The 24,672-nt window shown below is 44.0% G+C and overlaps 1 protein-coding gene across 1 annotated transcript in view; it reads right to left on the bottom strand.

The window, feature by feature from the left end:
* The window catches only part of Slc7a14 (solute carrier family 7 member 14), a 125,770-nt gene that overhangs the window by 15,062 nt on the left and 86,036 nt on the right, over positions 1-24,672 (bottom strand). The window contains exons 3-7 of the mRNA XM_008830108.2: positions 21,645-21,881; positions 18,043-18,260; positions 9,849-9,995; positions 6,688-6,896; positions 3,794-4,671 (exon numbers count right to left, since the gene is read on the bottom strand). Coding sequence (XP_008828330.1) covers positions 3,794-4,671; positions 6,688-6,896; positions 9,849-9,995; positions 18,043-18,260; positions 21,645-21,881 — 1,689 coding nt within the window. The remainder of the gene's footprint in view (positions 1-3,793; positions 4,672-6,687; positions 6,897-9,848; positions 9,996-18,042; positions 18,261-21,644; positions 21,882-24,672) is intronic.

The following is a 24,672-nucleotide window of genomic DNA, read 5'->3' as shown; positions in this document are numbered from 1 at the left end:
TTCTTGAGGGAGTTTGGAGGCTGTGCTATCAGCAAGATTGCACAAGACACTCAGGGAGTTTTCTGTTGCCTGATAACAAGCAGGGCAGCCTGAGGATGGGCTGGTTCACATTGTGTTCTGCCCCATGATAGCGAGCTGGCCCACATCAGCAGACAATGAGTCACTTCAGAGCTTTGAAAGAAAAACAGGAGATAAGTATTTATTGCTTTCTCCATCATTTTCTCATTCATGCTCCAGAAGCCACCAGTTCAAGGATAACAGAAGGAACGCTGTGCATACAGCTGAGCAAACAGGAGCATAAGGAAGCTGGGAATTCTAAAGTCAAGGATGAGCGGGCCTCTGATTTGAACTTCGCACTGTTTGATACCAAAGAAGAGACCCTTTGGTACTCCAGAAACCATGTTGTTGTATAGAATCAGCTATAGAATGTGTGAGGCTTTGTGTAAAAAGAACATGAGAGGCTTCTGGCTTAGAAACTGTTAAGAATTCAAGATGGCAGCAGCAGACCATTAAGCCAAGCCTGGGACCCTGCACACAGGTGGTACACCCAGGAATCAGGCTGGACGTCAGGTGTTAGCACTACCAGGCCTTCTGATTAAATAAGAAAGTTTGTTCAGGACTCGCAATGGGGTGGTAAGAGCCCCAGAATGGAAGCCTGGGGATACCGGATTCTAGTAGAGGCTCTTTCACTAACTTTCTGTTGAATGTGAACACACTATCCGGCTTCTTAGAGTTTGGCTAACCCCTCTGTAAAATCAGGGGCGTGCCAGTGTGGAAGTGGTGACTCCCTCAGTTTTGTATAGGCCATGTGTTGAGTACGGTGACTCTCATGAGGGACTCTAAGGTAAGAAACTCTGGAGACTGTAGTGCTAGGGATTGAACCCAGGTCTTTGGACATGCTAGGCAAGCACTCTGACACTGAGCCACAGCTTGGCCCTGATGAAGGACTGCACTCACTCATCCTGAATTCTAACCTCGGCTCTTCTATCTTCTGCCTATGTGGTCTCAAGCGAGTGCCTCCGTTTCTTCGTCTACATGATGGAGATTATTATGAAGACTTAAAAAGTTCATAAATGAAATAAGTAAATCCACGGTAATAACATCTGTGTTAATTACATCTATGAACCAGAGAGCACAGATGTAAGAACCAATGTTTTCTTCTTTGCTATGTTTTACTTTTTTAAAAAAATATTTTATTTTTTTATGTTTTTTAATGTGTATGAGTGTATTGCCTGCATGTTTGTGAGTGCACCTGTGTCGTGCAATGCCATGGAGGTCAGAAGAGGGCTTTGGATTCCCCTGGAACTGGAGTTAAGGATGGTTCGTAGCTACCATGTGGGTGCTGGGAATTGAACCCGGGTCCTCTGCAAGAGCAGTCAGTGCTCTCAACCACTGAGCCATCTCTCCAGCCCCTGCTATGTTTTACTTTTTTTAAAAAAAAATTTATTTTTATTTTATGTATATGAGTGTACTGCCTGCATGTGTGTAAGTGCACCCATGTCATACAATGTCCATGGAGGTCAGAAAAGCATGTCAGATTCCCTGGAACTGGAGTTACAGATGGTTGTTAGCTTTCATGTGGGTGCTGGGAATTGAACCTGGGTCCTCTAGAGGAACACCAAGTGTCCTTAACTGTGGAGGCATCTCTCTAGGCCCCAGCTATGTTTTACTTTTCAAACTAAGAAAAAAAATCATCTAGAGTATTTTACTAAGCAAAAGCATTTGTGAAATCACATGTATGCTGTTTTTCTTTTTTCAGTTTGTTTAGTATTTTTATTTTATATGTATGAATGTATTGCCTTCATGTATGTGCATGTACTCGTGTTGTGCAATGCAGCGAAGGTTAGAAAAGGGTATCAGATTCCCCTGGAACTGGAGTTAAGGATGGTTTGTAGCCACCATGTGGGTGCTGGGAATCGAATCTGAGTCATCTGCAAGAGCGGTCAGTGCTTTTAACGGCTGAGCCATCTCTCCAGACCCGTATGCAGTTTTTCTAAGGTGAAAATGTAGAGCTATAAAACACTCTAGGAAGTTCAGGTGAACCAGCTGCAATATTACCAACAGGATGGGCACCAGGCGGTGGCTGCACTACATGGGATACCAAAGCCCTTCTAGCTTTGACAATGTGTGAGTGAAGCTGTCCAGGCCATTGATGCCTACGCTTTCCTTTACTTGACAGATAACACAACTGAAATCTTTCTATCTACTCAGCCACACCTGTCCATAGCAGAGTCTTCCCATTGATTAGCTTTAGTGGAAAAATGTTTCAAAAGAGAGACTGTCAATGAATCTATGGAAAAAAATCTTGATGATTGGGGGTGGGGGCACCGCTCAAGAAATCTCTCTAAAGCTTAACAAAGGATGAAATTCAGAGCAGTGAAAGGTTGGAACAAAAAGCTTCCAGGAAGGCCCAGCGTGGCCTGCTGAGGTTGGTAATCTGCCGGGAGCTGCCTGAGCTTCTTTTGGTTCTTCCCCCCATGCCTGTCTCATTAAATCTTCCTTTCAGGCCCCACCCACAGTCTATTTCCTCAAAGTGCTTTCTGGACATTCTCACTTAAAATTTCTTTTCTTTTTTTTTGGAAAGTACTTTATAATCATTTAATGAGCATTACTTGAACATGTCCCGCAGACACTCTGTTCTGGGTACGTATTGGATACCTATATCCTTGGCTTCTAGTAGTGGATAGGCTGCTAATCAACCTGAGGGTCTGTCACCTTGTCCTGGTCAGTTGATCTGTAGCTATTTGTCTTGCTTCTGCTTTAGGCAGGGGCTGCTTAATCCGCCACTTTCCTGTTCTGTAGGACCTTCCTTAGCTAAGCATTTGTTATCAGAGACCCCAGGGCTACCAAGCTGAATAAGGGACTTAAAAGCAGCAACAAACGAACCTTAACATTTGCTTAGATGTCTCTCTCAAGTTACAAGTTATCACTGCATCCATTCTCAGTTGCCTCATAAACACCAGTGACTGTCAGAGATAATCAAAATATGCACATGCGATCTAAATGGATCATGATGTCAAATTAGAAATCTCAGGAAAGGTGTGGGACTTCTTGAGGCCAGTGAAGGTGAGTTTTGAGGACAACTTGAGTTCCCACCAAATGATGTGAATCACTGAGGCTCTAAAAGAGATCAGTCATCAACCAGAGAAGATCAACAAGGGTGAAGGCATGATGGACACCTGCCAGAAGCATTTCAAAGGGTGAGACGAGGACCTTGGAAAAAGCGAAGTCTTTGAATACTCACAAACATCAGTATGACTTGAGAGATGTTCAATGGTGCCATGATAGACCCATGTCAGAAAAACAATGCTCAGAATCCATACTTGATAAAAAAATTATCATGATTTCCTTTTAATTTAATTTTGTCAAATTTAAGACAAATGAATTTCTTCATATTTTCCCACAATTTTTAGTTTCTAAGACAGAATTTCAACCCCTCTATCTTACTCTGATATTTTTATGCCTTTAAAAAATGTGGAGTATGCCTTTTAAAAATTCATTTTAAACAACCTTTTTCCAGTATTAATTATCCTTATAGAAGAAGAACTTCCAGTAACTGGATATTTAATGAAGTGATGGATTGGCAAGCATCATTCTTCCTGGACTAATGGCGGAGGGCATAACAGGCAGGGCAGTGGTAACTAGCTTCATTGACTAATGTGGAAAGCATGGGTCCATAGAACCTGGTAGATTTCTCTAATAGAGGTTCTTGTCCAGTTAGGGGGTATTTTTGGGATAAGCCTGTCCGAGACCTTAAAAGGCAACACCCAAGGCTCCAGAGGAAGTTGCTTACCCACAAAGCACCAGACCGCAAACCGGATCCATGTGATGGTGGAGAGCTTTAGCATGAGATAAATGTTCACCAGCATGGCAAAGGCAGGCACAAAGGGGAGGCAGGGGGCCATGTAGGGCAGCTTCTTGGGGTTCTCTGGCTGCTGCAGGATCACAAACACCAGCGCGCTGATCAGCAGCACCATCAGAACAACCAGAAGGATGGCCCACCAGCTCTGCCCCGAGATGTAGTCGGAGCCAAAGATGATGAAGGAGCAGAAGATGAACATGAGGATGAAGAGCAGGAGCACGCAGATGGTCACCGTGTGCCCTGTTGCTGCCGTGGGCCGGTCCATTTTGCCCGGAAGACCCAGCCGGATTCTCATGGTGTAGTAACGGGGTCCAATCAGCTTCTTCAACTTGATGAGATAGATGTTTTCTGATTCATCAGCTTCTATGCCTGTGGTCATGTCCACAGTGCCGTAGTTGGGGTGGTTGACGTTGTAGGTGGACTTATCTGATTTCCCTATGAGCATCTCATTGTCCCCCAAGGATGGCAGGTTCTTAGCCCCACAGGTGTTGGTGGCGGGGCCAGAAAACTCCTCCCCCTCGCTCACAGGAGAACAAGCTTCCTTCTCACAGTCAGCCAGGATGCCTTCCTTCTTCTTGGTGTGCTCCTCAGACAAGAACTTGACAAAACCGTCGATGTCACTCTCGGGTTGGTACCGAAGGAGTAAGACACAGACAGAGACCAAGGTGTAGGCGAGGAGTGTGCCGATGGACATCATTTCTATCAGGTCCCGCAGGCTGACCAGCAGCGAGAGAAGAGCTGCCAGGAACCCCGACACAATGCAGGCCACCACTGGCGTCTCTGTGTAGGAACTCACATGAGCCAGGAACCTGGAGGGGAGGTGTGAGCAGAAGGAAGGTCAACAGCCAGACTACAGACGGTGACTGATTCTAACATGTCAACATGTTAAAAATGCTGTGCCCAGCACTCGGGAGGCAGAGGCAGGCGGATCTCTGTGAGTTCGAGGCCAGCCTGGTCTAGGTCAGCTGGGGCTACAGGGAGACCTTGTCTCAAAAAGACAAAAAAAAAAAAACAAAAACAAAAACAAAACCCAAAAACCAACCAAACAAAAAAAGCTGTTGTTAGCTATGCCTGGTCCTGTTCTTCTGATAACTTTCTGTACATTGCTTTAACTCTCTGCCATTCCTTCTCCCAAGGTTTGGCTCCTGGGATACCAATGAGAGAGAATTCACTTTAATTCCTTGATTTTGAGCCCAGACTCTTTACTAGAGTTCCCACTCATTATGGGATGGAAAGGGTTGATTGAATCCAGGAGGTCTGTCAGAGATCTACACAGAGGCTCAGGTGTCACTGTGAAGAAGGGGTGATAAGAGGAAGTTAGGCATCTGCTGGGAGTGTGTGTTTCTAAACCTGTGGATCTGCAGCCTTATCATCATCAGCAGCTTGCTGGGAAGATATATTCTCAGGTTTCACCCAAGCCCTTCTACAGCAGAATCTTTCGAGTTGATGCCTAGTTGGCTGTGCTTTAAAAGTCCTCCTAACATTCCAAGAGGCTGAGACACCCTGCCCTGCAACAGAAAGAAGCACAGGGATCTGTTGGTAAAATAGCACAACAGTTAAGAAGCTCTTGGACAGAGGTTCAAGTTCAAGCTCAAGTCTAGTGGGTTGCTAACTGAAGATGAGAACAACTAAATATTGATACTGTCAAAACTCTGAGTGTCAGAGCCAGATAGTTCTGGTTTCAAATCCTGGCCCGCCATTCAGGTGATTGAAAGACAGGCCTTTTTTTGCAGCAGGTCCTGTGGGTCTGAAGGAGGCTCCCTGCCCTCTGGCCTCTCTGGCTCTGCTTCCCCTTTTCTCTTACATCTCTCTCTTCTGAGTCACACAAGGCTGGACATGTGCTTGGATCACAGCACCTTTCTCTTAGCTTTTTTTTTTTAATGGAAGGAAAATCTTTTGAATGTGTGAAGATGACAAGCCTTCATCACCTTAGCTCCTTCTTGATCTCATCAGTAACCCAAACACAGCAGCTCTGACCTGGTGTAGACTTGGGATGAGCAGAGGAAATGGAGCGGAAAGACAGCTAGTGGCAGTGATAAAGTCCCTGAACTCCTCTGAGACCCCTGGGGACTCACTGGTCTCCTGTAGTGGGCACTGGGAACTAAGAGGAAGGGCTACATTCTTTTAGGTCAGCCGAAGCCAGGCCACTCCATGGTGGCCATGGGGGTGAGACAGAGCTATCAAAATATTGGTTCTGTCAAAAGTCTGAGCCAGATACTTCTGGTTTCAAACCCTGGGCAGATGATGAAGGATTTGGGACAAGACTTTTTTTTTCATTTCTTTAATTTCTGGTTGATTCATCTGCAAAACAGTTATTGTGTGAAATAAATGATTTATAGTATAGAAAGCACCCAGGATATGCATCTGTTCAACAATTGTTCAATACATGGTATTTACTGTTACATTACTAGGTTCTCTTCAGAGGATTTTATCTCCTCTCTTATTGCTGACTTTTTTTTCAACTTCAGAGGAGTTTTGGAGAGAGGAGCAAGAACCAGGCCTCAATGTGAGACAGACTTTCTCCCTCCTGGAATTTCCCTCATCGCCTGTGCAGCAATTTGGCACCTGCCACCTTCACAAGGGAAATACGTGTCAAAGGAAGAAGAGGGACAATTGGAGGGACATATCAGTCGGTGCCGGACCGAGGGAGCCACAGTCAACCGAGGACTTGTTTCTGTGTCTGACTTCTTTTCACCTGCACTTCAATAAAGTTCTTGGTCTGTGCAAAAGACAGTCATCAAAATTACTGTCACAGTGCCAGAGGGCAACCCCCTCCTGCACAGGTACAACGCAGTGGACTCAATTACATGGAGCACAGCCCTTACCTGAAAAGGAGCCCATCACCAGCCATGGCATAAATGACCCTGGGCATTGGGAAGAGGGAGCCCAGCAAGCTGACTGTCAGTCCTGCGACCGACCCAATGGCCACTACAAACTTTGCAGCATAGAAGCCGTGGGCCACAAACATCTCCATGAGGGGGGACTCCGTGTCAATGGCGTAATACGGCACCATCAGGGTTAAGATCATGCTCACCTGTTAAAATAAAGGAAGACAGGCTGGAGGCGGAGGGGACTGACAGCATGGACGGGTGACCCCAGCATGGACAGGTGACCCCAAGAGGATGTGAATATTCCAACCTGGAGACAGAGCCTTTCATGGCAGTTTGGATTTTGTTTTCAACCATCTGGCCTCCATGTTTTTCTCCTCACTTGTGATGTCATTGAATAAGACCAGATAATCCCCAAAGTCTCTCTGTGGCCTTTTCATATCTGAGGATAAGCTTGCAGGTATTTCAGCCACTCTGAGACATTACCAAATGGAAGGAGCATATGTCCTGCCCTAAGGACAAGGCTCCTCTCCCCTCCTCCTCCTCCTCCTCCTCTTCTTCCTCCTCCTCCTCCTCCTTCTTCTCCTCTACCTCCTCTCCACTCGGCTCGCCGGGGCGCAGGTCAGTTTCTGAAATGCGGCGCTTGACGATGGCCTCTTCCCCAATTCGCACAGTGGTGTGTGTGTGTGTGTGTGTGTGTGTGTGTGTTTGTGTGTGTATGCCACAGGTTGGGTATGGAGGTGAGAGAACAACTTGAAGGAACTGGTTCTCTCCTTTCACCATGTGAGTTCCGGGAACCAAACTCAGATTGTAATCTGTGTGTGTGCATGTGTGTGTGCGTGTGCTGCTGAGGCCTACTGCCGGGGGGGGTGGTGGCGGTGGGATGGTTGAGGTGGAGGAGTGAAAGGACAGGCAGAGAGGCCCTGCTGCTCCTCCTGCCCTGCTGCCTTTCCCACGATGCAGGAATAATCAGAATATGGACAGCATGAAGCCACTTGACTGTGTGCGCATGGAGGGAGGTGATGACAGTGTGAATGGAGGGAGGTGATAACTGTGTGCACGGGGTGGGGGGGAGGTGATGACTGTGTGTGCATGGAGGGAGGTGATGACTGTGTGAATGGAGGGAGGTGATGACCGTGTGAATGGAGGGAGGTGATGACTGTGTGTGCATGGAGGGAGGTGATGACTGTGTGAATGGAGGGAGGTGATAACTGTGTGCACGGGGTGGGGGGGAGGTGATGACTGTGTGTGCATGGAGGGAGGTGATGACTGTGTGAATGGGGGGAGGTGATGACTGTGTGAATGGGGGGATTTGATGACTGTGTGAAGGGGGGAGATGATGACTGTGTGAATGGGGGGAGGTGATGACTGTGTGTGCATGGAGGGAGGTGATGACTGTGTGAATGGAGGGAGGTGATGACTGTGTGAATGGAGGGAGGTGATAACTGTGTGCACGGGGTGGCGGGGAGGTGATGTCTGTGTGCATGGAGGGAGGTGATGACTGTGTGAATGGGGGGAGATGATGACTGTGTGAATGGATGGAGGTGATGACTGTGTGTGCATGGAGGGAGGTGATGACTGTGTGAATGGGGGGAGGTGATGACTGTGTGAATGGAGGGAGGTGATGACTGTGTGTGCATGGAGGGAGGTGATGACTGTGTGAATGGGGGGAGGTGATGACTGTGTGAATGGGGGGAGATGATGACTGTGTGAATGAAGGGAGGTGATGACTGTGTGTGCATGGAGGGAGGTGATGATTGGCACACTCATAAATTGTTTGGGTAAGCCATTGACAATCTGTCAGCAGACAATCTTGTTTCGCGGCTTGCCTTAACCATCATTTGTTCTGGCTTCCCTAGGTAGTGGCTAAAGATGCTTTGGGGGAAATAAGGGATGGTAGGTCTGACAGGCTACACCCAGCTCCTGACTCTTCACTGTCATTACTTTTAGCTTGTTAGACATATACATTTCTTCAGACTTTTATATCAGAATCTTTGGGGGTGGTGCTCTGCAAGCTATACTTTAAAAGCAACCCCCAGCTGCTGGCTTTTTTATGATTGTGGTGACCTAAGGAGAAAAGGGCTCTCAGGACCCAGGAGTGTTTGTGTGACTATACACCTGGTGGCTGGCCAGCTGGTCCAAGGAGCTAAGAAGATGTTGGTCAAGGATGAATAATGTCTGCAATAGAAATTTTGACTTGGGAACTGACAGATAAGTCAGAAATATATGGGCGCATCTTGGGGGATCCAGAGGAGACCAGACTAGAGGACTTATTCTGAAGGAGTCTTTTGACAGGGAAACCCCAAGGGTGAGTTTGAGATGGTGTGAAAAGACTGAACTGAAAGGAATTGCTCCCTGCCCCTGCCAGATTCCAGGGGAAGAGCCTCTCCCAAGGACAATGTGTTCTCTCTCCCCACTCTGTGGGAGCCTTGCCTCTTCACTGCCGGGAAGCTCCCAGACAGAAGAGCATTGAGGGCTGTGCACAGAGAGACCACAATGCCTCTGCTTGCACGCCACCCGTTACTGCCAGCCTATGACCTGAGCTGCTCGGATAGCAGCCCACTGTCCCTAGGCAGAGGGAGGGCTGGGGATGGAGACTCAGGAGGCCAAGGCTGAGGTGAGGGCCCAGGGCTTCTCCTGCTTCCCAGTTTGGGTTCTTGAGTTTCTTCCTGTCATCGATAGGTGGAGCTATAGGGGACACAAGGCAGAGTCCTGCAAGCATGAAGAAGGTGTCAGGAAAAGGGAACTTCCTGACAGAAGAGCTGAAACTGCCCAAGAACTACATTTTTTGGAGGGGGAGAGAAGGGAGGGAGGGAGAGACTGCATGTGTACACTGTGTAGAGGTCACAGGCCAGCCTTAGGTGCTGTACCTACCCTTTTTATGAAGACAGAGTCTTTCACTGGCCTGGTACTTACCAAGTAGGCGAGGCTGACTGGCCAGTGAGTCCCAGGGACCCTCCTGTTTTTGCCTAGCCAGTACTAGGATTGCAACTACAGCCCTCCTGCCTGGGCTTTGTTTTTCATATGGGTTCTTGGGCTTGATCTCAGTTCATTATGCTTGTACAACAAGAATGAACCACCTTCCTGGCTCGATGGCCACATTTCACAGTGAAATATAAAAAGGCTATGAAGAGGGTCCCATAGGCATTGGTACTTACAGACACATACGCTGTCAGGCAGATGACCAGGGAGGCGGTGATAGCGTAAGGGATGGACGTATTGGGGTTCTTGGCTTCCTCTCCAGTGGTGGCAATGATGTCAAAGCCAATGAAAGCATAGAAGCACGTGGCTGCTCCTTGCAGCACCTGTAGAGACGATGGCATCTGTCAGGCTCTGAAGGTCAGGTAGATCCATGGCTTAAATGTGGTACCCACAGCTGTAGGCATTGAATGGTACAGAGGCACAATGGCAGAACTAATGGAAAACATCCCAGTTCCAATCCACTTTTCTATCTTGCTGTGTGAGTCTGGGCAGTTTCCTCGTGTGCTAAATACAGGTAGGGATTCTTATGGCCAAATACAAATTGGGTTATTCAACACATTCAAACCCTTTTTTGAAAATAAGTAAATCAATGTGTTGGCTATCTCTGCATTTTGGAGACTGAAGTTTGGGCCTCACGCATGCTAGTCAAGCGTTCTGTCTCTGAGCTACATCCTCCAGCTGTGCTATCTTTATATTTTGTGTTTTGTTTTCACCTGGTAGTTTTCAGCCACAATGACAGGCCATATGGATCCCCTTAAGGGATATTTTGAAATGTGGGGAGATAGTTTTGATCACTATGGAGACATAGGATGAAAGCTGCTGGCATTAGTGGAGGGGATGCAGACACTGCATGAAGAAATGTCTTGCCCAGATTCATTCATGTCTATGGACCTTACTGGATGATCTCTGTGATAACTTTCAAATCTGAGGTCAGGTAAGCCTTAGACATTATGTTGCCTCTAAAGGGAAGATAGAGTTTGATTTTCTGCTCTTTAGGGGTGGGGGTTGGATGTGAAGCAGGAAGCTAGCAACTTTTGTTGATGTCTATCTGCAGGATTTGAAGTGACTCTAGGGGTAGTTGGGTCTTTAGTCAAGATGTCATTAAAACCCTTCCACTGGGGAGTGTGTGATCATTGTTTAGAGAATCTATTGAAGCTTTCTTGCCATGGCATTCCCATTATTAACTGAAAGTGGAGATGTGCCTCATCGAATGCTTGGGATGCTCTTGTGAGCGTGATGGACTTTGTGTGTAGTAGAGGAAGTCACAGACTACAAGGTCTGAAGGGGGTCCAGGAGGTTAAGACCTGTGTAGAGTGGAATATCTATTCCCCCTTCCTCCTCCACATGTGGCTTATAAAGGATAAACACTTGTCTGAAGTTTTTGCTTTTAACCTTCCTTACTCATTTCTTCATAAATACAAGCCAAAATGCTAGTACTAGAACCTACAAGGTACACCACAAAATCAAAGATCTTAAACATTCAAAAGCAGCCTTGCCCATCTGTAAAATAAGGTGGTTTCTTCTATAGACTCACCACCTGGGATTGTAATACTCTAGTCTCCTAATCTAGGGGTTCTGGTTGTGGGTCAGTATATTCTGGGGAATCTGCGATTTTGCTGGAAAGAATTATCTTTTTTATTTTCACTAGCCTTTTTTATTTTAGCATTTCTTACGATTATAATGTATGGTGACACTGTCAACAATAAAATCAGATATTTTCATATCATGAGAGTTGTTGGAGATCTTGAAATAACTCATGCTAATGCAAATTATAGAGATCTTGGATATGTATACCAGTGAGGAAGCATACAGCTATTACAGCACAATGTGAGGATGCATTACTGAATTTCAATAGAATTGGTTTAGAACGTCTGCGTCATTAGGTTCTTCATCATCTTCACAGGGGTCTATAGTACAAAAAATTAAGATTTCCTGCTCTACTCTGATAAGTCATGTGGACATGGGCAGCTCCATCTTCTGAAGGTTACTTTCTGGGAAAGAAGAAACCTATTTTCCCTCCAGTAAAGTCCTTCACTTCAGGGTCTGGAAAGTGTCTTTGGCTGCCAGACAAAGAAAGAAAACAGATTTCACCACATCATACAAGGAGGTTCACAGTCTTGGAAATCTGCTTGTTTTCAGTTGTCTGGAAAGTATTACCGATTTTCAAGGATGAACACATGCTGGGATGGCAGGCCTGCAAAGCTGTCTCAATGAAAATAAAGCCTTGTGGTAAAGTAGCTCTTATTTTCTCTTCTAACATATTTCTTCTACACACACATGCACATACAAACACAAATCATACATGCACACATATATACATGCAACACATACCCCTCTTATAAATTATACAGTGACCTGGCACAACCTGGCAGACGGCAACAAATCTACCTTAGAAAAAGGTGAGAGGTGTGGGGGCCACACCATATAAGGTAACAGGGGCCTGGAGATATCTGACCTGAAGATCAGATGTCTCAGTGGAAATCATGAGGATACTTCCCAGTAGCAGAAGGCTCAACCGTATCATGGCTGGAGAATAAAGAGCACCATAGGCTCTAAAGGGAATCTCAGAGCCATGCATGCGGGTGTGATTAAGTCTGCCAGGGTATAGACTTTAGACTGACAGATCTCAGTTGGTTCTGTTATATACTAGCTAGATGACCTAGGTTAAGTTCCTAACCTGTTGGAGACCATGTTTCTTTACCACTAACTGGAGATATTAATAACAATGAGCTCACAGGACTGTTACAAAGGTTAAATGGAATAAACTAGAATCAGAGAATATGGTATGTGGTCAATAAATATCAGCTTTTATTATCAGTATTATTATTACCATTGTGAATTTTTCTACAGCAGATGAAATCCAAGGGCACAAACTCCTCCATTTGGAATGTGACACATTATTAAGTCCTACCATGTGCCAAATTCTGTGATTGACAATGAGGACATGGTTTTGAGCAAATAATACTCTGAGCTTGACCTTGGGGGTCTTGGAATCCCAAGGATACTGCAAGACCACAAATATAACTTGGACTGTGGTAATAAACTGAGTAAGATTTAATAGTATTTATATTATTTATAAAACATAAATATTCTATTTTCCAAATGGATAAAAGAATAGATGTCAGCTATTGATAAAGATTAGATATCAGGAAATCAACTATGATCAAGATGGGAAGAGGGAAAGTAAGTTTGTAAAGAGGATGTAGATTAATCTGAATGAATATATGTAGAATTAGAAAGCAATGATAATTGAAGAAAGACCAGAGAGGTTGAAGATGAGGCATTTGAGGGTCCTTCTGCATTAAGCACTCAACAGAATTCAACTCAGATGATTCAGAAAAGATGAGAGCAAAGAAGGGACTAGGGGCAGGCACAAACCAGTGCACAGGCAGTGCTAAGGCAGCCAGGTAGGGTGCTGAGATAAGCAATGCTGTCCTCAAGCGAGGGGCCCAGGGCAGAATGGCATTCTAGGCGCTGAGTTAGAACTAAAGTAGTGCTGGCCAGAAGAAGCATGCAACAGTGTGGGCCAGGACTGGGTAGGAGAGAGGAGGAAATACGTGGCCTTCTCTCTTTTCATCTTCTGATGATCTGATAATAGCTACAATTGGCTAAACCCCATGGGCAGCATCAGGGAGGGATCCTTCTGGAGCACAGGACAGTCATGAAGAGTGGAGGTGGACCTGGGTGATGGAGGGAAATGGAGCAGGACCAGAAAACCTGCCCAAGTCAAACAGACTTTGCTCTAAGAAGACGAATAAAATAAAACTGGTGAAAATTCGATTATTTGGTTGTTAGGTTTTGTTTTGTTTTGTTTTGAGATCGGTTTTCCCTGTGTGATCGAGACTGCCCCTGAAATTGTGATCCACTTCCCTCTGTCTCTGGACTGCTGGGATTATAAACATGCACCATTATGTTCAGCTACTTGAGTTAGAGTAGTTTTTGCAAGCGAATGGTAAGTGTAACCGAGCCAGGAGACAAAACTGTGAGATGTGTTTCCACCCAAGTGGTCAGTACAGCTGTTTTCTACCTGATCTCTCCTGATCTTGGCCAGTGCATTTCTGGTTGGACTACCTAGACATACATGAAAAAGCATGTGAGACAAACCTAGTGTGGCTGCTCAGCTAGGTGGTTCAGAATGGACTCAGTCCCCCAAGAGTGTTGCAGAGAAGCAGCGGGTGTCTCTGTCCCTAGATGATTGCTGCTTACTTAATTGTCAAAAACACCATCGTGAGAAGCCTACTGCTCAGTGTGCGGGGTCCCTAAAACCTGGCTCCCTGGGCTCTAATGATATTTGAGAGGCATTAGGATGAGAAGGCCTCTCGTATTGTCTTGAACAGCTGTCAGATGATAGGAAATAATTAGGTACCTAGACCTAATTTATTCCTAGGATGACAAGACGAATCTCAATGTTAATAGCATTTTCAACGACCCTCATGCCCCAGCTCTATGGACAGCCTGTTCACAGTGACAGTGGGATGTTAATAGGTTCCAACGAATGGATTCAGATGTGGAGACCATAAAAAACAGCATTTCCTTCATTTAGCAGCCTTCAGAATTCCTCACACATTCTTACTATGGACTATTTTCCTGGGAGCTATTTGTGCTGGTAAAATAATCTTATTTGGTTAAAGAAAAACCATAAGATAGCATCAAGAACAAAAAACATAAAGGGTACACACATCCAACAATGTTCAGGGGCTGAGGGATTGCAGATGGAAGCTGGGGTTCAGCTGAGGGCCAGAGTCACTTGATATAGGGGAAAATGTTGTTGTTCTTCAGCTCTGCAAGACCAAAGAAACATTTGACCCAGAACCTTTAAGTGAGTAAACCATTCCTTAAGCTATTTTCTTTGGAAGGATGTGATTGGAACAGGGGATGAATGAGTTTGTGAGGGCTCTGTTGCCAGAGGTTGGGTTGTTCATTAACCCTTTCACGGGACTTGGGAGTTGTGTTTAGATAATGTAATGGTATCCTTATGTTGTCTTACCTAGTTCCTTCATTCTCTCCCACCCAGAGCACTGCACACCCAAAGGACTGCAGCTCTGCACTATTCCCTAGTCAGCAGTAGGGGTCAGAGTTTCCCTAAGGAGATGGAAGGTCATGCCGGTAGCAAGTGAGGAATATACTTTTGTTGACATTTGTTAGGTAAGAGTAGGGAATATGTTTATCAGTGTGGTGGGTGATTGAATCACGAGAGGGTTTCAGGCCTTTGAAAAATGTGATTAAAATTTATAGTAGTCTTGCTAGATTAGAAAAGTGATCTGAAACCAAAGTTGACAGAACAAGGCCAGGCCAGTTCATAGGGAGGAAATGTGCTATGCAGAAATCCAAGAGCAAAGAGGATGAGTCAGCAGTCTCTCACACCAGCTGTCCTTTGTATTCAGAGGACACTTTTAGTCACCACCAAGAGGACATACATTTGTTTCCTTCAGGGATAATAGATTTGCACTGAAAACCCCAAATCCCAACTGAGCTTTTTGGTGGTCAATGAGTCTACTCAAGCTAGTAGGTGGTTGTAGTGAGATCAGTGGTCAGAGGTAAAGAAAAAAATGACAGCTGGTCTCAGGAGTCCAAACCCAGGCATGGTGGAGTCAATACAGGCTCTGGTTTTCCCAGCACCGAAGTTCAGTTTCATCTCTATTACTAGAACTGGGAACGTAAATAATTTAAACTGCAGTTCTTTTGATGTAAAGTGGAGATCATTGTTATCTTGCAGGGCTCTTGTGCAGATGAAATGAAACAGGCATGTGAAAGGTTGTCACAAAGAAAATGTTAATGCTAGGAAAAACATCCCTCCTTTCTTTTCTATGCCTAAATTTCTATCTTCCTACAAAAAAAGTGAGAAACAGGAATGCATTAGTAGAGGCCTCTGAGGCTAGCTTCATGATGTCTTCCTTGATGAGGTGGCCTCCTGATTGTGGGATGTAGAGCTCCTGAAAAGAGAAGAGGAGACCCCCGAAGAGAATAAAGTCCCTAGAGCAAAGCACTCAAGGAAAGAAAGAAAAGGTTAAAGGACTTGTCCGCTCTCTTCACAAAGAGGAAAGAACAGTTATACGTACTTGTCCTAGTCCTTAGGAGGGAAAACAGCCTAAGCTACAGTGTGTACACAGCCAGTCAGCTTGGCTCAGCTTGGCTGTACACCTGAAGAAGAGGGAACAACTGACTACCTCTTCCTGGTCCTCTCGTCTCTAACATTCTAAGTCTTCGTGAAAGTGTAAAGAAAATGCATCAGATTACTTACATTATTATTGTGGCTATTTTATGTGTATGTGGTGTGTGTTCCTGTATGTATGTGCGTGGGCACACAGGTGCGGAGGTGTGCATGCAGAGGACTCTGATGTTGGCGTTGTGAGTCCTCTTCAGTCCTCTCCACCTGATTCATTGACGTAGGGTCTCTCATTCACCTGTGGATCTTGCCACTAGTTTACTTAGCAAGCTTGCTCCAGGATCCTGTCTCTGCCTTCGCAGCTTGGGAATTACAGGTGGGTTACCATGCCTACTCATGTGGGTCCTGGGGAGTTGAACTCTGGTCCTCATGCTTGCTGTTTGTGCAGCAAGTGCTTTAACTGCTGAGCCATCTCCCCGGTCCCCAGCATCATCATTATTATTTTTAAGCCTGCTTAGAAGGGAGAGGTCAAATAGTGAGGTACTCAAAGGAGTGGATAGGGCCTTGAAACCAGACAGACCCAGACAGGGACTTCAACCCTGGCTCTGACTGGCTCAGTGAAGTGAGATCAAGCCTCTCTGAGCCTTGTATGGTTAAGCCAGGGATAACATCACCTGTTTTAACATTTGGTTATGAGAGCAAGACAACATTCATGGATGCTATGCCAGGCATCTGGCATGGTGTCAGTAAATGGTTGCTCCTTCCTCCTGCCCAGCTAACTATGGCTAACTATCACAGTGGCCACATGAAAACAGTCAAAATTTGCCCTTTTCTGCAAGCATTTGGTGTCACTTGTTTTTCTACTCGATAGAGGATAAAGCTAGGGGCACTGAAGTGAACTGGTACCCAACATCTTTCAGTAAGTCCAGAACCCTGTAATCTTAACATTGTCAAAATAGTGAGAACATTTTCATGAGTTACAATAAAAATGCGATTGCCTTCCCAGCATACATTCCGTCCCTTCATTCTTATAATTTGTTGTTTCTCTTATGTGATAGGAAAAGAACAATTTGTATGATAAGAAAATATAGATTCAGGGATCCAGAATAGAGCCAGCGAGACTTCTTTGTCTCTTTCTGGTTTCAACCAGTTTCAGTATTTATTCATTTCAGAGAGAGATGGGCTTTGTGGTTCTTTTGGCTTAAATGACTTACTCCACACCAAGTAGCATGGCATAGCTTAGAATAAACAGAAGTTATTTTGAGTGTTCTCCAAGAGTGATTTCTAATCCATGGATGTCTTGGAGGAAAACCAGTCTAAGCAAAAGCTATGAAAGCAAAATAAGCAGAGCTCTATATTTGTGGTACTAGGCCAACCTGTCTCTTGGAACCTCTGGTTATTCACTCATCTGTCAAATGAAGGACCAGGATGGAGAGACCTCAAAGATCCCTGACAGCTGGAAATTTTCTGATTTGTTTCACTGTCAAAGAAAAATAAGAGCTGATGACTTTTACCAATAAACACACAAAATAAATATTTTTAGTCACACTGGAGAAATAATCCAGGTGAGACTCAGAACTGCTTGTACTTCAACATGTCTTGGATGGGATTTATAACCAGCACTCTGCTGAGCCTACTCAACTGTCCATGGACTCTAGTGGGGCTTTCTTCCCAGGGTTAAATGTTGGAATTGGATTATAAATGACTCTTTCTTAACTTCACATCCAGGAAAACTCATTCATTTCCTACCCATCTACTCTGTGTCTATTTATGTGCATGGCTGTCTCTCTTAGCAGACCATAACGATGCTCTACAGAACTAAGCTGCTCCTATCCAGTCTTTGGAGTTCAATAGACCTGGCTTTGGGCTCTGAGTCTGCCATCTACTCTATGCCTAATAGGAAATTATTGGACCCCTCTGGGTGTGAATATTTTCATCCTTGAGTCCTGCGTGTGAATATTTTCCACCTAAGATTATTGGGATGATGAAATGAGATAATATGGCAATTACTTGCACACAAGCACATTGCAAGTGATCACAACACTGTGTCTCTTATTGTTATTTGTGTGGAACAGAGTTCAACAAATGCTTGTAAAACAAGCAAATGAGAAAACAGGTGAGACGTCTTCAGAACATTCCAATGAAACTCAGATTAAAATGATGAAGAAGGTATCATGATGATGGGACAGAGCACAGTTTCCTGAAAATGTATCTTAGATGGTTCCCAGGGTGGAAGGTACACCATTCTTTGAGAATGAACTCACCCCTGACCAGCCGTGGGGCAAGAATTGGCCCTCAGCCCAGTATTTCCCATTGATGAAGAAGAGGCCTGCGATCATGATAAACACCCACACTGCCAGGTTCAGCACGTTGAGGACGTTGTTGAAGCCCACAGAGTTTTTCACGCCCAGGGCCACAATGATGGTCACAATGACAGCGATCACCAGAGCCAGAAGATCTGGGTATGATTCTTCCCCTTTCCCTAGAGGAAGACATAATTAATATTGTCTAAAGGACCATGGGATTCCACTCTGGTGCACTGAGCTCAGTTCTGACTCTTAGAGTCAATCTGTCAGAAAGAATGGTGAAGGAGCTGTGTGTGTGTGAGTGTGTGTGTGTGTGTGTGTGTGTGTCCATGTCTGTGTATACATCTGTTGTGCCTGTGCATACACATGGGTATGCTATGGTTCATAAGCAAATATTAGTATCTATTTGCAAATAAAGTATTTGGGAAACAGATAAGTTAATGTAATATCATGGACCAAAAATTGAGATACATGAAGCAACAATTGCAAGGTATCTGTGGAAATACTGCACAGCACATGTGAAGTCAGGACTGTCTTGATGTTTGAGATACAGACATAGGTTTAACATTCTTTGAAAACTGTGTATCTTCATAATTGCTAACCTTATAGTCTATAAAATTTCTATTCCACTTCCACAGTCTTTCCTCTATTAGCAAGTTAAAAATGTATTCGAAAACCATTTTAGGAGTATTTTTTCTTCTTGTGTTTATAGTTTGGAGGTGCAGAGAGAAAATGCCCAGGACCTGTTGGTCTGTCTGCCCTCTGGCCAGTGGACTCCTGCCCTCTGCGGAGGGGAAGAGGCACTGCCGCGGCAGCCAAGGATCCTGATTTCAGCTGCACTTTTTTTTTTTTTCTGGTGTATGTGTGATCTGAATGGGTGGTTTTGACTATTATTTCTATATGACATCTTAGTTGAGGAATGCTAGTTTTAAGCTGTTTTTTTAAAAAAAGATTTTAGAATAATGAGATTTTAGCAATAAACTTCTAGCCTAAGAAAGAGAATGGTTTAAATCTAGCTAATTTATTTTTTATTTTTCATTTTCTTGCTAAGCTCTTTTTTTTTTTTTTTTTTAAATTTAACTTTTACGAAAAAGCTGTATTTTTTTTCCAACAGCCCGCAATGTGGCCTTGGGCATTTCATTGTTCTGGGCCTCGCCTTCAAAGCGAAGAAGATGGATGACTGATTTGAGGTCGTTTCAGAACTAAAATGATACAAAGTGAACACAGAGGCATGGTCTTCATACTTGTTATCACGGCATCGGGGTTGTTAGCATCTTTTAAAGATTTATTTTTATTATTTCATCTGTATGTCTGTGTGTGGGTCTGTGCACACGACTGCAGGTGCCCTTGAGGGTCAGAGCTTTGGAATCCCTGGAGTTGGAGTTACTAGAGCCTGTGAGCCACCTAATATGGGTTCTTGGAACTGAACTTGGGTCCTCTACAAGAGCAATATGTGCTCTTAATCACCGAGATAGCTAGCTCTCCAGCCTTACTCAGCATTTAAAAAATATTCTATTTATTATTATTATTATTATTGTTATTATTATTTGGTCTTTTTGAGACAAGGTTTCCCTGTAGCTCCAGCTAGCCTGGAACTCACTATGTAGAATGGACTGGCCTCCAATTCCCAGAGAACCACCTGCCTCTGCCTCCCAAGTGCTGGGATTAAAGGCATGCGCCACCACACCTGGCTCTATTTATTATTTTTATTTTATGTGTATAAGTGTATTGCCAGCATGTATGTAAGTGCACCTTGTGTTGTGCAATGCCCATGGAGGTCAGAAGAGGGCATTGGAGTCCCTGGAACTAGACTGCTTTTAGCTACCATGTGGGTGCTGGGAATTGAACCCAGGTCCTCTGCAAGAGCAGCCAGTGCTCTTAAATGCTGAGCCATCTCTCCAGTCCCTTCTCAGCATTCTTGACAAATATTTTCTGAGGTAAGGTCACTGAAGTAAAAAGATTGGGCACAGCCTCTTAGTCATTTCTTGGAAGGTTTGTGTGTCTGTGTGTGTGTGTGGTGTGTGTATGTGTGGTGTGTGTGTGGTGTGTGTGTGCATGGTGTGTATGTGTGGTGTGTGTGTTTGTGTTTGTGTGTGTGTGCATAGTGTGTGTGTGGTGTGTGCATGGTGTGTGTGCATGGTGTGTGTGTGTTTGTGTTTGTGCGTGGCGTGTGTGTGGTATGTATGTGTGTGGTGTGTGGTGTGTGCGTGTGTGTGTGTGTGTGTGTGTCCATACTGGGGGTTGAACTCAAGTGCACTACATAAGCATTTTACCACTGAGCTGTATTTCAGCTTTCGTCATTAGTTCTGAGGCAACACTCTAAAGCTTTTTCAACTACTTGTGTGCATTTGGTGAATATGAAAAACAGACCAGAACCCAGGAGGGAAAACTGGTGGTGTCAGATGGGGTCTGATGTCTCCTGGCATTTGTTAAGGGGCTCCAGCTCAGCTATTTTGCCTTGTTGACCTCTGGGATGCTCCCTAAAATTTTTGATTTGGAAATGAAATGAATACTTTTTTTGTAGAAAACAGGGAAATTTATAAAGCCACTGGAGAAGTTTCTTCCAGTTCTTTTCTTTCCTTTAATTTTACTTTTACATAGTTATTGGTGCACACACAGTATAGTCTCCATCCTTTGATATGTGACATCACATTGAATATTAACTAATATTCCATGCTGTGGTCTTCCCTAATCATCTTTTTAGTTGCCAGGTATATAACATGTACTCATAATTCACTTGACCATTTGTTCCACTGAATAATATTTACAGTTTCTAATAATTTATTATAGGTTGGACACCCTTACTATGAAAATCCAAAGTTTGACATGCTATAGACTCTGAAGCATTTTGAGTGCCAACATAATGCCACTAGTGGAAACACTCATACCATGAATCTTTTTTGGTGTATAAATATATAAAACAATGAATAACATTATTTTCAGCCTGTGTGTCTAAGAGGTATACAAAACATCAATAATTTTGTGTTACACCTGGGTGCCAATCCCAAGATATCTCACTATGTATAGGAAAATATTCCCAAGTTTGAAAAAACTCAAAGGTAAAAAACCTATTGATCTCAAGCATCTCATATAAGGAGTGTTCAAACTTTTAAAATAAGACTGTGATGAACATCTTTTTCTATAATATATTCATGAAAATTAGAAATAATTAGTATGAAGAATTGCTTTGCAAAAGCAAAACAGAAGTATTTAAAGCTCTTTACAGAATTCTCTCTCTCTCTCTCTCTCTCTCTCTCTCTCTCTCATGCACACATACATGTAGCAGACAGAGGACAACCTCAAGTTTTGGTCCTTGACTTCTATCTTGTTTGAGACAGGGTTTCTTGTTCTGTGCATAGGAATGCTGGGCTTAGATACTTGTGTTACCATAGCCAACTTTATGTGGGCTCTGGGGATCCAAACTTAGGTCCTCATGTTGCTCAGCAAGTGCTTTACCCACTGAACCATCTCCGTAGCCCCTAACTTGCATTCTTAAAGGGGAACCCATTGATTTGGTTCAGTGAGTTTGCATGCTAGGGAAGAGGATGCAGCAGTCTCACCCAGGCCGTTGAGGGTCCCCACTGCGTCCACCATCCAGTGGCTGATGGTATGGTTTGCCAGGGAGTCAAACATGCTGCTCAGAGCACTGGCACCAGCTGCAGTGCCAATGAGGTACTCCAGGATCAGGTTCCAGCCAATGAAAAATGCCACAAATTCCCCAACAGTGACATAGCTGTAGGTGTAGGCAGATCCTGTGGTCTTGGGGACTCGAACTCCAAACTCTGCATAGCACACACCTGCAAGGGACAAAGAAAACAGATGGTGGACTTCAGGAGATGAGTGATTGATGCCCAACAATCTTATTTTTTTAACTCTTTTTTAAATTTATTGCTTTTTGTATTTCTTCCAGCACATCCCAAACAATCTTATTCATCTTTATGCCCCCATTCCAAATGGCACCCTCCAATAGCCTCCCACCCCCACTAGAGCCCATATGCTCTGTCGTCCCTGTTACTGGCCACTGTGTTATCAGTGTCCCCAGCCGTTCCCCAGTGCTAGTCCATCTGCTGAATCTAGTCAGCCTATCTAGAGATCCTTGTTTTAGGAAGATCAGCTCTTCCTCATCTAGCAGCAATCAGTTGCCAACATTCCTTTAGATAAGATTGGGGTCTGATGTTCATTTTCCCAGTTCTATGCTGGGTTACTGTCTGGGAGTCTCTTGGGCCACCCTGGCCAACAACTCAAAAGAAGGTATCTCCTGTCTGGCATTGTTTCTTGTTATGTAGCCTTTAGCTATACACATAGACTCTTAAAGAAATATACTGATCACTTTGGCCTTTGGTTATACTCCCCCTTCGGGTGTTTAAGACCATACAGTTGGTCCAAATAAACCAATTTATTTTTACTCTTAAGGTCATTTGAGGATCTGTTCCTTGGGGGGTCACATGGGCTTGGGAGGAGCCCCTGGCTCCTTTCTTTTACCAGTTCCATCTATGTGAAGATAAATCAAAAGTCCTTCTTGACCATGGATGCCTAACAGTCTTGAGTGGAAGATATTGGGAATCATCAGGATCTTAGCATAAGATATTCAAAGGCTTAAGTAATGTGTCATTTAACAATGGAGATTAGTTCTGTGAAATGTGTTGTTGGGCAATTTCCTTGCTATGTGAATAATGCAATGTGTTTGGAAAAACCTAGATCATATAGCCTGCCACACGCCTACCTTACATGGCACGCATATACATACATCTAAATAAATATACATGATGTAGCCTATTACACCTAGGGCCATGATGACCTAAACATTGTGGGATTAAATCAAGCGCAAGAGAAAATTCTAGAATGAAGAGACACAGTGAATGTTAGCTATGTGAGGTTGCTGGTGTAACACAGCATACTACTTACAGTCAAGTTTTTAAAAGTAGTAGACTTTAAAATACCGACAAGCACTAGATAGGCTGAATGGGCTCCAGTGGATGAACTCACACCAAGAGACAGCTGGGTACACAACGTGACTTGATAGACCTTAACATGTAAGACAGAATGCATGAAATCCTGTGAGTGGGCTATGGGTGGGGTGAAGACAGGGGAGGTCTAAATATGATGAAATGTATTTTATGAAATCCACAAAAATTCAATAAAAATATACTTTGAAAAAATACTGATAAGCAGTATTGCACTGTAAATGCAAAGGCATTATCATTATTAAGTATTATGTTCTATAAGTAATCGGGCTATATGTTTATACTACCGGCAGAGTAGGGCTATACCAGTATCACCACAGACACGAGTTATTATGTTACATGACAGACATTACAAAGTTGTGACAGCTACAATGTCCTAGTCAACTGGAACTTTTCAGCTCCATGGAAACCTTATGGGAGTAAAGTTATGCATGTGTCAGGCATTGACTAAAACATTGTTACATGGCACAGGAGTGTATGTGAACCAATTCTAAAATGATTCTATCCATTTCCAAACTCACTTTCTAGAATCATAGCTTTTTTTTTTGTTGTTGTTTGTTTGGACTGTTTGTTTGAGACAGGGTCTCATTATGTAGTCTTCGACTGTGTAGGAGGTCTGTATCATGTGGTAACCCTCCTGTCACTACCTTCCAAGTGCTGAGATTATAGGTTTGCACCACAGTGTCTAGCTTCCAAAGCCTTTTTAAGCATCACATTTGGGAAAGCAATCAGAACTAATCCTACTGAAACAATGAAAACCCATCTTTCAGAACTGGAGAGATGGCTCAGTGGTTAAGAGCACTTGTTGATCTTGCAGAGGATCCAGGTTTGGTTCCCAGCACCCACATGATGGCTCACAATTGTCTGTTAATTCCAGTTACAGGGGATCTTATGCCCTCTTCTGGCCTCTGTAGATACTGCACATATGTGGTACACTTACATGAATGCAGGCAAAACACTCTTACACATAAAATAAAATACTAAAAAATGAATTAATTATTATTTAGAAAAATTCCCATTTGCTGCCTGTTTCTGTTGTGTTCCTTGTGGGTCAGATATCCGGAGTGAGTGGAAAATGGTTATATCGTACACCAGGTTAGGCCTTTTTCAGTTTTCACACATTATAGACGTTCTCATTTGAGAATGATGCCTTAAGAGAGCTGTGAAAATGCCATACTATAGGAAAGACAAAAATGCAAACACAGAGAAATAGTTATTCATAAAGAAAGCACAGAGCTCCAAAGGATGTTTATGTCACCCTTCCCCACCAAGGCTTAGGGAACATTGAGGAAGACGGGCAAGAAGATTCTAAGAGCCAGAAGTTGGGGAGGACCAGCACGAAACAGCATCTTCTGGACCTGAAAGGGCTGTTGCACTCATGAATTCATAGTACCTGTGCCTGTCTATACAAGATTTGAACAAGATCAAGCCAGTCAACATTCCATCATGGATGGGGTGAAGCTCACAAGGCCCCAACACTAGCTGAGATCTGTTGGCAGTTGATGGCTGCTGGAGGAGGGACAGTTAGTTTTCTGCAGGGATGTGGCCCCTCCTAGGTTGCCCATGCTCTGGTGGATAACCCTACCCCTGTGCAATAAGCAGTACTAATTGTACTCAGTGGGTT

Source organism: Nannospalax galili, unplaced genomic scaffold, assembly GCF_000622305.1.
Source record: "Nannospalax galili isolate Female #2095 unplaced genomic scaffold, S.galili_v1.0 scaffold33, whole genome shotgun sequence".
NCBI classification, from domain to species: Eukaryota; Metazoa; Chordata; class Mammalia; order Rodentia; family Spalacidae; genus Nannospalax; species Nannospalax galili.
Note: the sequence above shows the minus strand (reverse complement) of the source record. Positions and strands in the feature narration are given on the sequence as shown.